At 42.7% G+C, this 13,603-nt stretch overlaps 1 protein-coding gene across 1 annotated transcript; it reads left to right on the forward strand.

Moving 5' to 3' along the window:
• The first annotated feature begins 2,175 nt into the window (after positions 1-2,175).
• On the forward strand, positions 2,176-7,371 carry LOC139749896 (uncharacterized). The gene is made up of 6 exons (XM_071664287.1): positions 2,176-2,518; positions 5,023-5,177; positions 5,354-5,455; positions 6,540-6,638; positions 6,763-6,867; positions 7,150-7,371. The coding sequence occupies exons 1-6, from the start codon at positions 2,246-2,248 to the stop codon at positions 7,205-7,207; spliced, it is 792 nt and encodes a 263-aa protein (XP_071520388.1). The 5' UTR covers positions 2,176-2,245; the 3' UTR covers positions 7,208-7,371.
• Positions 7,372-13,603: the final 6,232 nt, after the last annotated feature.

Below are 13,603 nucleotides of genomic sequence, written 5' to 3' on the forward strand. Positions count from 1 at the left end.
GTGCCTTTGGTCTGACCCTCAGAGATGTCACTGTCTTCATTTACGAATTCATATTGAGGCCGAGCACTCTGCACCGAGGCCGAGCACTCTGCACTGAGGCCGAGCACTTTGCACCGAGGCCTGAGCACTCTGCACTGAGGCCGAGCTCTCTGCACCGAGGCCGAAAACTCTGCACTGAGGCCGAGCACTTTGCACCGAGGCCGAGCACTCTGCACTGAGGCCGAACACTCCATACTGAGGGCATACACTCTGCACTGAGGCCGAACGCTCTCCACTGAGTCCTAGCACTCTGCACCGAGGCAATGCACTCTGCACTCAGGCCGATCACTCTGCACTGAAGCCGAGCACTTTATACTGAGGCCAAACACTGTACCGTTAAGCCAAACACTATACTGAGGCCGAACATTCTATAATGAGGCCGAACACTCTATACTGAGGCCGAACACAATATACTGAGGCCGAACACTCTATAATGAGGCCGAACACTCTATACTGAGGTTGAACACAATATACTGAGGCCGAACACTCTATAATGAGGCCGAACACTCTATACTGAGGCCGAACACAATATACTCAGACCGAACACTCTATAATGAGGCCGAACACTCTATACTGAGGCCGAACACAATATACTCAGACCGAACACTCTATAATGAGGCCGAACACTCTATACTGAGGCCGAGCACAATATACTGAGGCCGAACACTCCACACTGAGACCAAACAATTTATCCTGAAGCCAAGCACTCTACACAGAATCTGAGAACTCTATGCTGAGGCCAGCACTCTACACTGAAACCGAGCATTCTGTAAACAGGCCAAGCACTCAATTATGAGGCCAAGAACTCTACGCTGAGGGCAAGAACTCTATACTGAGGCCGAGCACCATATGCTGAGGCCTAACACTCTATTCTGCGGCCAAACACTCGACATTGAGGCATAGCACACTATACTGAAACCGAGGACACTCTATTGAGACCAAAGACTCTGTGATGAGGTTGAGCACTCTATAATGAGGCCAAAACAATCTTACATTACGCCAAACATTCTACACTAAGACCGAACTCTCTATCCTGATGCCAAGGACTCTACACTGAGACTAAGCATTCTATCATGAGGTTGAACACTCTAACCTGAGGCCAAGGACTCTATGCTCATACTGAACACTCTATCCTATGGCTCTGGACTCCGTCCTCAGGTCGTGAACTCTATACTATACTATAATATATAGTGAGGCCGCCAAACATTCAATGCTACTGGTAAGGACTCTATACTGTAGCCACTGACTATGCTGAGGTTTTAGGCCATATAATGAGGCCAGGAAATCTGTGCTGAGTCAGGTACTCGATGCTGAGGCTAACCACTCTACAGTGAGGTCAAGGACTCTATACCGAGGCCGTCAAACACTACATACTGCAGCCAAGGATTCTATACTGCAGCCAAGAACTCTATACTGAGGCCAAAATCTCTATGCTGATCTCAAGGACACCCATCCTGATTCAAAAAATTCTATGCTCCTTTTAATCTGCACTATGCTGAAGCCAAGTCTGCTATGCTGAGTCTAGTGACTCTTTACTAAGGCCAGCCACTCTATACTGAAGCCAGGGACTCTATACTCAATAGAAGTTCTTTATGCTAAAGGCACAACACTACTCTAATGGAGACGGGATCATTCAACACCTGCCTCATAGGGACATATTCGCAACACAGTTTTGTTCTGGCTTCCTTGCTGTACCGCGCGATGGTAACCCAGCCAGAATGCATTCAATTTTTATCTTTCCTGTGTCGATGATAATTACATAACAGGAAATGTTCGCGAGACGAGCGCTGAAAATAACGCCTCCAAGCATCATAGTTATTTTTGAATAATTTCTATGAAATGTAACCAAAATTAAAACTTTTTGCATCAAAAAAATTTGGGGGACTATACCCAGTATATTCAGTCTTAATTCATTCTCCATATCTGTATATTTATGAATGTTTGATAATTCATTTCTATTTAGTTGGGTTATGAGAAATACGGGATTATCATCTTCCTTCACAACATGAACTCCTGTTTTGTCCGAGTGTGACGTACGTATAGAATGTGGGACTTCCCTATGGTGGGGATGGAGGAAAATCCCACACTCCTCGGGCGAGAGAGCTAACAAGATGGCCGCCGCCGCCGCCTCAATGCCTACGTGTGTATATATACCCCAACGAGTGCCCAGGGTTGGCATCATTACCGCCTCAGAGCTCATACAACCATGGCACTATTACCAGCACTGTTTGCTGTCTGTCTGGCACTTGGAGCGGCTGCTCCTTCCGCCCCGGTATTCGAACGAAGGCCTCCCCCAGCACTGCTGACTCGGGATGATTCACTCCTCCTGACCGACAACGATCAATTCCTGCTACCTGAAGACGCTGACGCCCTCCGCCAGGTGCTCCACGACCCTCGGTCGCTCCGTGGGAAACGACAGTCTGCTGGCTGGACGGCGCAGAACCTAGCCTTGTCTCACGACGATGTCGCTTTAGGGGAGGTGAGTCTTGTGTCTCTTTTGTTACCTGCTGGCGGTGAAGTAGAGCCCCTTGGGCTGTGTACCCTAGAAGGAGTGGGCTCTGTGCTATGGCAGGCCCAGCCTCTACACCATTGCCGTACCGGACTCTACAACTCCCCACCCTGTGGGTCGTATACCCTTGAACAACTTTGCTGTACACCCATAAGCCATCAATAGCCACATCTTTTTCGCCAGCACTGTACACAACACCTCAACATAATCGTCTAAATCCCTTCACTAAGTTCCTAGTGTTTCATGAGAAAACCTTCAAATGCCGTCGCCGAAATCTCCATGCTGGTACCGACCGGAGAGTCGTGGACACAGTTGACCGTAACAATCTGTATGCCATTCTCTTCATCTTTTGTAATATTGTCCATAGCAGCTAGGTGTTGATATATGGCCACTGCATTAATGATTCTTACTGCATAAAAGAATATCTAATGCATCAACAGTATTGCTCCCGCAGTTCAACAGGCTGCCAACGCATGAAGTTCCCATCATCTCCATTATTCACTATTTTCTTTAAGACTCACTGTTATCCAATAATTTTCTTCCATTTCTGTACATGAGCCTGAATTACAGTATCTACCTTTCAGATGAGAACATTCATTTAGTCCTTCCCGATAAACTCTTGTTCATAAGTGAAAATAATTTCTCGCAAAACTTAGCGTCTCTAATTGGGTCAATATTCTTTCCATTTTTGTACCACCAAGAAAATCACGCACTTTATTGTTCTCAGTTGCCTCAAGTTATTGACCCATTATCATCAATAATTTCAAAAATTTCTCCTATCAAAGAATCAGTAATGATTCAATTGTGTATCCAAGGATACACTAAATTACGGCTAGCTAGCATAATGTGGCTCAGTAGTGGGTTGGTCGCGTTGAGGCTGGGATAGCTTCTTGTAGCCTAACAGTAATAATGTCCAGGTTACGGCTAGCATAGTGAGATGTAGTGTAGCTGTCATAATGTCCAGGTTACGGTTAGCATAGTGTGGTGTAGCATAGCTGTCATAATGTCCAGGTAACAGCTATGGTAGTGTGGTGCAGCGTAGCTGTAATAATGTCCAGGTTACGGGTAGCATAGTGTGGTGTAGCGTAGCTGTAATAATGTCCAGGTTACGGGTAGCATAGTGTGGTGCAGCGTAGCTGTCATAATGTCCAGGTTACGGTTAGCATAGTGTGGTGCAGCGTAGCTGTAATAATGTCCAGGTTACGGGTAGCATAGTGTGGTGTAGCGTAGCTGTCATAATGTCCAGGTAACGGCTATGATAGTGTGGTGGAGCGTAGCTGTAATAATGTCCAGGTTACGGGTAGCATAGTGTGGTGTAGCGTAGCTGTCATAATGTCCAGGTTACGGTTAGCATAGTGTGGTGCAGCGTAGCTGTCATAATGTCCAGGTTACGGTTAGCATAGTGTGGTGTAGCGTAGGCGGAGGTTTGGAGATGTTACTGCTGGGATTGTGTGTTGTAATCCAGTCGTAAGATTGGCCAGATTATAGCTAGGATAGTGTGGTGTAGCTGGCCACGTCACGGCTAAGATAGTGTGGTCTTAACTGACCGTAAGGTTAACAGGGTACTGCTAGGATTGTGACGCAACCTAGTTGCAAATTGGCTAGGTTACGGCTAAGATATTGTGGTAGAGCATAGCTGTAACGGTGACTGTCACCACTTTCACTGTCCCCAACTTGGGCTTTAAGAACGACTTAAGTTGCCTCCCAAAGTTCGTCCCAAGACGTAGTGTTCCATCTGTGAGTACTAATGGGATGATATCCCATCACTAGGTCACTGAAGGTCTCCCATGACTGTATCCTCGTGGGTTAGTGTCCTATCACTGGGAATTCATGAGGTAGTGTCCTATTACTGGGTCCTTGAAGGACTGTGTCCCATCACTGCATCCCTTTTGGGTAGTGACTTATCACTGGATCCCTGTGGGATAGTGTCTCATAAATGGGTCCACGTGCAGTATTGTCTCATCAATGAGACTCTGGGGTAGTGTCCTATCACTCGTTTCTCTGGGATAGCGTTGTATCACTGAGTCCCCGTGTAGGAGTGTCCCATCACTGAGTCCCCGGGTCTCCGTGAGAAAGTGTACGATCATGGCATAGTATCCCATCACCAAGTTACCGAGAGATAATGTCCCATCACTGGGTCACCATAGGGTATAGTGTCTCATCGCTGGGTTCCTGTGGGTCAGATTTCCATCAGTGGGTCACCGAGAGATATTTTCCCATTACTGGTTCCCCATGGGGTAGTATACCACCACTGGTTCTCCGTAGGGAAGTATAACCATCACTGGTTCTCCGTGGGGTAGTATACCACTACTGGCTACCCATTGGGTAGTATACCATCACTGGTTCCCCGTGGGGTAGTATACCATCACTGTTTCCCCGTGGGTGAGTATACTATCACTGAGTCCCTATGGGAGTGTCCCATCACTTCCTGATCCCCGGAGGATAAGGTTGACCACTGCTATTGTCCCCGGCAGCCGGTGTTTGACGGCCATGTGAACGTTGACGAAGCGCGCAACACCCTTCACTTCGGGGCTGGCGGTGGCACTGTACTCAGCCGCTCCGACGACGGCCAACACTCCCTTGGCCTGGGCCTGTACGGCCAGGGCACCGCCACCGGTGGCGACTCTCTGTAAGTACCCAAGAAACTGCAGCTTGTTGTTAACATTAATGGTGATGCCTGACATTTCAGACCTTAGTTGTACACACACACACACACACACACACACACACACACACACACACACACATATGCTGACAATATGGCCACCTGTACAATATGTAGTGATGTGTCTTTCTTGCCCGCAGAACCTTCTCGAGACCCAATGTGGGCGGGGCTTTGGGCTACAGGTACAACGGCGACTCCACCTCCCTGGCAGCTGGCCTACACCAACAGGACTTTGGCCGAGGGTAAGTCACTCAAGCCCTTCCTGACATCATCTTTATATATACTGCAATGACTTTCTTTCAAAATGGAGTCCCACTATAGGTGTTAGCTTCAAGACAGACTATTGTGGCTTTATGGCTCGAGTTGTATTGTTGTTTAGTGTGCCAGCAGGAGATGGTAGCTATCATCTTGGTGTACCAGCTGTGCTGGATGTACCTGCAGTGTGGTGGCTAACATCGTGATGTATCGGTAGTGTTGGTGGCTAACATCGTGATGTATCGGCAGTGTTGGTGGCTAACATCTTGGTGTACCGACAGTGTTGGTGGCTTAGATCCTGGCGTACCGACAGTGTTGGTGGTTAACGTGTTGATGTACTGGCACGGATTGTAGCTAACATCTTGATGTACCGGCAATGTTGGCTGCAAACATTTTGGTGCAGCAGCAATGTTGGCAGCAAACATAGTGGCGTACTGACAGTGTTGGAAGCTAACGTCTTGGTGTACCAGCAGTTTTGGTAGCTAACATCTTTTTGAACAGGCAGTGTTGGAAACTATCATCCTAGTGTACCCACTATGTTTGCAGCTATCATCTTGGTGTACTGACAATGTTGGTATCTAACGTCTTGATATACCTGCAGTGTTGGTAGCTAACATCTTGGTGTACCGGCTTTGTTGGCAGGAAACATCTTCATATGCCGGCAGTGTTGGTGGCTAACATCCTGGCGTACCGGCAGTGTTGGTAGTTAATTTGTTGATGTTGGTAGTTAACGTCTTGATGTACCTGCAGTGTTGGTAGCTAACATCTTGGTGTACCGGCTTTGTTGGCAGGAAACATCTTCATATGCCGGCAGTGTTGGTGGCTGATATCTTGGTGTACTGGGAATATTGGCAGCTAACATTGTATTGTACCAGCACTTATGGTAGCTAACGTGTTTATGTACCGGCAGTGTTGGTAGCTAAACATCTTAGTGTGCCGGCAATATTGGCAGGTAACATCTTGGCGTACCGGCAGTGTTGGTAACTAACGTCTCAGTGTTCCAGCAGTGTTGTCAGGTAATGCCTTGGTGTATCGGTAGCGTTGGTTGCTAACGTCTTGGTGTACCGGCAGGATCACTGAGTACGGAGGGGCGGTCAACGTGGAACACCGGCCTAACGACCAACACTCCATCTTCGGCGGCGCCTCCCACAGCGTCACCAACTACCCCGGGTGAGTCGACGACCATGTCTAACCTTACCGTTGTGCTAACACCTGACCTCCTTACCAACTCACATGTGTCCCTGACACGGTCTTTACTGTTGCTAACATAACATTGTTCTGTTCCTCCCTCCAGACCGGCCCAGCAGACGGACACTACAGCTAACCTCGGCTACCGCTACAACCTCAATGATAGAACCTCCCTCAGCGTGGGAGCTCATCGCACTAACTCTGACTTCGGGTGAGGTTATCTTCTGATGCGGCTGTCGGTAACACCAGCTCACGTAATAGATAAACATATTTGCTGATAACTAATACAACAAAGTTAGTCTCTGTAGTACTCTTGATGATTATGATATTGTTGCTTATCAGCCATCAATGTGACATTTATGTTTACTGTTGTAAATGTAGCGTAACATAGATGTTAGTGGGTTGTCCATTGTGTTGATGCCCTGCAACAAACCTCTCGTCTTCACTGTGTATACGTCTGGCACTAATGTCCTCAACCTCTCTCCCTCCACAGTAACTTCGGATCGAGAAACGACCATGGTTTCGACTTTGGCATACGACACAACTTTTAAATTGGTGCAACTTAGTCAACGATTTCTTGATTAGCAGGGCTTTAGAGCAACCTAATCTACACATGATTAACCTGGGATGACTACCAATTTGAACACATCAAAAAACTTTATCAATCGAACAAAAAGTAATATTTGTACTTACAATAAACAATGACTAAAAGATGGCTGTTGTGTCTGCTTTCCTGAATCGACCATCATTGTTTACAGTGGGACATTGCATATCTGGCACCATAACATTTTTGTATTGCATTAAATGCCTGTTGATACATTGTATCATGAACAGCTTGATGACCATACCATGCACTCAGCTAACAACATTTAACAGCTCGTCGATCTTTCTAGAAGTGAGTTAGCAAAGAGTCAAGTATCTACCTTAACTTTTGTCTGGAAAAGAAAGCAATGGAAAAAGAATACTTACCAAAGCGTACCTTCAGATACTGTTTTTGGAAAACTTTTCTTTTGTTTTACATACAGAAAGTATATAATTATAGCCGTGTGTTTCTGTAGTTTTTGATATTGCCTGATGATATGAAATGTTAGGATAAATTATTACATCTACTTTCAATATAAATATAATTCCTTTACAACTAAATCAGCAGTTGACCCACCTCAGCGAGGCTCAATGGCTTTCTTGGTGGAGTCGCTGTTCATTCGCTGATTTAGCTAACATACGTAGACTTTCATGGTACAATGAAACGTGTCCGATAAGAGAGGATTTCTAGGTATTAATAATCTGTGGAAAGATATAACTTCATAATCCATGATGATGAAATATTCCGACACTCCAAATTGTATGCATTAAGAACCCCAGAACCAGGAGGGTTGTCGTCCATGCTGGTCCACGGGCAATGGGGAACCATAAACACACTTGTGGATATCTACGGCCAACTGTTCCGTATCATCCATCTCACAATATGTATATACTTACCCTAGGTATCTTTATTTACAGCTCTTTTCTGTTAAAACAGAAAATTTAGGTTGGATGATAAACCAGATCTTGTAAATCCACTGTTCCTTCCTCAATCCTACAGATCAATATAAACTCCCTTAAGAACAAGATGGATTTTTGAGCATCAAAGGAAACTTTAACACAATAAAGAATCAGTGAAATCACTGTGAAGGAAGAGACAAACCTTCTATGAAGAGCGACTCTTGCAAACTTCTGTTTGAAGCAGGTGCGCTTAACAGACTATGGCAAGTGTAGCACACCAACGGTCTCCTGAGATCATAACGACATAGATGTGCCAATGTCTAGTGACAGAGAACTAAGCACACTGCTCCAAGGGTGAGTCGGACTATATTCAGCTTAGTGACGCAGCAAGTGAGAATTTGTACATCTACAAAGTTTTGCAGAATTGCAGTGTTAGTTTATTAATAAAGAAAAGATACATTAAAGAATGTTCAAAATAATGAAAGTTATCATTTTTAGTCTTAGATTAACTGTTATTGGTAACATTAGTGATAACATCTGAGGTAAAGTATTTGGAAATATTTTAGTATCTATTGCTAACTTCTTGTTAAATCTCTCTCTCTCTCTCTCTCTCTCTCTCTCTCTCTCTCTCTCTCTCTCTCTCTCTCTCTCTCTCTCTCTCTCTCTCTCTCTCTCTCTCTCTCTCTCTATCTCTCTCTCCTTCCACATTATTGCGGAAAACTGTTATGAATGGTTTGGTTATTTTGCTAAATAGGTCCATTATGCAATTTTGACAATTTATTATCATACACTAAACAAAGATTACCATGAATTGAATCTTTTAGAGTTAAGTTTGGTGGTTATTGGTGTCACAGTATTACAAACCTCCTTCTCTTTCATTAGCAAAAGATGATCTGACTGCTGTATATGTTAGGCCGACGTAACTTAATTGTAGACGTAACCTAACCTTGGTAGATGTCCCTAAGGCGAGGTAGACTTCTTGGTTAGGTTAGGGTGCTGGGTTCCACCCAACAATTTCTCTCTATTTCAAAGCCTTGCCCGACGCTTTGTTGAGATCATGTTCGACATTTTGTTGGGGTGGGATTTAAATATTTGGCTATCACATGAGGATCATTTATATAAAAAGGGTGAGGGAGTGGGTATTATTACAGTTTCGGACATCCAGCAAATTTTAGGGTGGGTTTGTTAGGCTTGGTTAGGTTTGGTTAGGTTAGGTTAGGTTAATTGGGTTATGTTAGATTTAGTTACGTTTGGTTAGGTTAGGTTAGGTTAAGTGGGTTATGTTAGATTTAGTTACGTTTGGTTAGGTTAGGTTAGGTTAAGTGGGTTATGTTAGATTTAGTTACGTTTGGTTAGGTCTAGATAGGTTGGTTAGGTTAATTGGATTATGTTAGATTTAGTTACGTTTGGTTAGGTCTAGATAGGTTAAGTTAGATTAGCTTAGATTTGGTTAGGTTAGACTAAGTTTGATAGTGTTAGGTTTGGTTTGGTTAGATTAGGTAAGGTTTGTTAGGTTAGGCTTGGTTAGGTTAGACTAGGTTTGGTTAGGTTAGATTAGAATTGCTTAGGTTAGCTTAGGTTAGCTTAGGTTAGGTTTGGTCAAGTTACGTTTGTTTGGGCTAAGTTAGGTTTTGTTAAGTTAGGTTAGGTTAGATTAGGTTTGGCTTCGTTTGGTTTGGTTACGGTTAGATTAGATTAGGTTAGGTTAGGTTTGGTTAGGTTTGGTTAGGTTAAGTTGTTTGGTCTGGTTAGGTTAGGTTAGGTATGGTTTAGTTAGGTTAGCTTAGCTTAGGTTAGGTATGGTTTAGTTAGGTTAGGTTAGGTTAGGTTAGGTATGCTTTAGTTAGGTTAGGTTAGGTTAGGTTAGGTTAGGTTAGGTATGGTTTAGTAAGGTTAGGTTAGGTTTGGTTAGGTTATGTTATGTTAGGTTAGGTTAGGTTTGGTTAGTTTGGTTGGGTTAGGTTTGGTTAGGTTAAGTTATGTTTACATGAGTTTACACGAGAAAGACAGACAACAGGAGGCCTGATTGGCCCACGACTGGGTTAGCATAAAAAGAATCTATCCTACCACTTCCTCTCTCAGATCTCCCTTCCAAGCTCATTTACTATCAACACACTTTAAGCTATCACCGCCTCTCCGCTGCCGCATATTAGCCTTCTATTTTCTCCGTTAACGCTGTCGTTTATACGTTTATTCCTGGCGTTTTTCTCAAAGTATACCTAGATTTGTAAGAGATTCGTCTAAACGACTATTGAAGGTATTCACAACGTCTGACGGTAACATATTCCAGTGCTAACACACCTATAGGAAAAGAAGCTTTTACCCACGTCAGTACTACGTCTTTTAGCTTTCAGTTTCATTCCATATGTCCTATTAATGGTATTTTCTTGTATTTCGGAAAGATGCTCATGGTTTACTTTTCGAGCCTGTTCAGAATTTTTTGAACATCTGGATTAAGTCGCCGCGAAGTAGACGTTTTTTAAGGGAGAAGAGAGCTAATTGTTTTAGCCTCTGTTCGTATACCAGATTTCTAGAGGATGGAATTAATTTTGTCGCACGTCTTTGTACTTCCTCTAATTTTTCCTTGTACCTTTTATAGTTTGTGGACCAAAACTGAACTGAACATTCAAGGTGTGGTCTTACTAGACTATTATAAAGTGTAGCAATTGTTTCTGGTGTCTTTTAATCTATTTTCCTCGCTATGAAATCTAATATCTGGTTACCCTTTTTACCTGCTGCTTGACACTGTTTAGTGCACTTCAAGTTATTGCTTATGACAAGTCCAAGGTCCTATTCTTCAGTTACTTAAGTTAGAGAGTTTCCAAATAGTTTGTAGTTGTAACGTATATGCTTTTCTCTAAAGTGCATAACTTTACACTTGTCAACATTAAACTTCATTGGCCATCTGTCTGACCACTCTGCTAGTATATTATGATTCCATTTAATCATTTAGCAGTCTCACCTGTTTACAGCTCTACCTCCTAGTTTAGTATTGTCAGCAGAGTTGGAGATCTTAGATATAAGACGAGTTCTAAGTCATTGCTGTATACTATATAGAGGACTGAGCCGAGGATCGACTCCTGTAGCACACCACGCGTTAAGTCCAGTCAATCTGAAGCTTCGCTGTTTAATACTACGCTCTGCTTTCTTCCGGTAAGCCAGTGTCTGATCCATGTACACAGTTATTCACCGATTCCGTGTGCTTTGCATTTACGTAAAAGTCTCTTGTGAGGTACTTTATCGTAAGTTTTTGGAAATTTAGATATACTACATCAGAGGTACTTTTTCGTCCCAGTTCTGATAAATAACATTATAAGGTTTATAGCAGAAACCGTGTTTGTTGTCCGAGATAATTTTGTATTCTAGAAAAGTGACAATCTTATCTCGTATTATTTTTTCAATCAGTTTACCTAACACTGACGTAAGGCTAAATGGGCAGTAGTTCAAGGCACATTTTCAGTCTCCTTTTTTATATATAGGAGTAACATTCGCTAGTTTCCAGTCAATTGCCATCAGATTGAATTAGGTTTGGTTAGGTTACGTTAGGTTTGGTAAGGTTAGGTTAGGTTAGATTAAAACCGTCTTTGATGTTTGAACGCATCTGACCTTCATTTCTCTCGCAACTGACTACTTTTTGTGATTTTCATCCATCGAAAACTCCTATTCCCAGGTGGATACCCGAAACGATAATCACCCCAAAATAAGAGTGAAACTAGAAATTTTTTCGTTCTTTCTGCAAAATAATATTAACGGAGTTTTGAGCCTGTCCGATTCCCGCTGCAGCTAACCAAGAACACTTTTCCTATTGTAAAATAAATCTCAATAACCTTACATAGCATTCAAGCTTTTTAATTGCGTAAAAGAAAAAGATATTTGCTCGCGAAATTTAGTTTCAAGATGATTGTTGCACTGCCGCCTACAATGGTTATTGTATTCATACAATTATAATTGTCGTAGGAAACATAAACTATCCATGAAGAGTATCATTATCTATTTACCATTTATAATCTTTAGGAAATCGATGAAACTTCAGCTGCCTATATTTGGCTTTGTCTTTTTGACAGAAAATGCAGCCGTTCCATTCCTGGTGGAACCATAGCCAAAATTCAAGCATGTAAACAAAGCAGACGACACACAGATGATAGCTGGACACAGTGGCGCCACCTTACGCCAGAGTGAGCAACTAAAACAGATAATAGCCACTAGCGTCAGAATATTTTCATGAGGTTACGCTGCCTCGTTAGATATTCCTGAATCACTACCAAGACAACGTCTCGTGAAGAAATATAATAACACCGTAAGAATTGTGGTATGCGAGCAGCGATGGCTGGGATCTGTTTTCATTATCCGCTTTGGCATTAGATGACGCCAGTGTCATCAGCCGTCATCTCTCTCTGTCATCTGCTTTGTTTACATGTTTGAATCTTGGTAGTGGCTCCACGAGAAAGGAAAATTTGCGTTGTCTGCCAAAAGAGGAATCTAGTCACAGCCATCTGAAGTTTCATCGATTTCCCAAGTATTCTGAAAGTTGGGTACATAATGATACTATACATGAATAGTCGTAAGTACATTTTTTCCCCCTTTGTTAAAGAGTTAGGATGTTTTCACATAAAGCCTTCTTGTTAAAACAAAAGGTTATCTGAATTTCTATTCACAATCGGGAAAGTGTTCTTGATTGGCTGCTGTGGGATGTTTGCAAGTTTACGATTCTGTTAATGTTGATTTGTGCAAAGAACGAACATACCTAGTCTTATGTTTCTTTTGTATAGAATTATTTGATAAAAACATAGTATGTAAATCTCGCCGCAGCCAAACACCGATTAAGTTCTTAAGAATTGTAGTCTGCTACCTAACATAACCTAACCTAACTTAACCTAACCTAACCTAACCTTGCTTAAGTGACGTCTACCTAGGATTGTTTACGTCTACCTAGTCTGGTCTACGTCAACCTAACTACGCCTTATCTGCCGAGCTTAGAAGTCATCAACCTAACCTTTTATAACTCCTTATGACCTCTTATAACTTATAATCTGTCTTTTGATCAGACAACGCAAATTTTCCTTCTTCGTGGAATACTAACAAAGACTTTAACATGGAAATATAGCAGACAACATATAGATGACTGCTGATCACATTGGCTCTATCTTATGTCAGAGCGAACATTTAATGCAAAAAACTAGGTATAGTTATGAGTATCATGCCATTCTTTCGGAGTTATAATTCCTTGTCACTACCAGTGCTAAACTATGTAAAAAAAAACAAAAAAAGACAGGGAAAATATTATAAGGAAGTGTAGCTTAAGCACATCTGCATTATCCTAAATGTGTCTTCGACGATAATGACTATGCATTATTACTGAAAACTTTATAATTTCCTACAAAAGCAATTAGTCTAGTAATTAGAGACAACGGTAAATGATTACGGGCTGCTATTCTGCTCAACAATATTTTTCTAATGGGTCATAA

This window comes from Panulirus ornatus, chromosome 8, assembly GCF_036320965.1.
Source record: "Panulirus ornatus isolate Po-2019 chromosome 8, ASM3632096v1, whole genome shotgun sequence".
NCBI classification, from domain to species: domain Eukaryota; kingdom Metazoa; phylum Arthropoda; class Malacostraca; order Decapoda; family Palinuridae; genus Panulirus; species Panulirus ornatus.

Bases quoted from the DNA above. Each gene is read 5' to 3' on its own strand.
- LOC139749896 (XM_071664287.1), top strand. From the start codon at position 2,246: ATGGCACTATTACCAGCACTGTTTGCTGTCTGTCTGGCACTTGGAGCG. The intron at 2,519-5,022 runs GTGAGTCTTGTG...TGTCCCCGGCAG, and splicing joins ACGATGTCGCTTTAGGGGAG to CCGGTGTTTGACGGCCATGT. The intron at 6,868-7,149 runs GTGAGGTTATCT...CTCCCTCCACAG, and splicing joins CGCACTAACTCTGACTTCGG to TAACTTCGGATCGAGAAACG.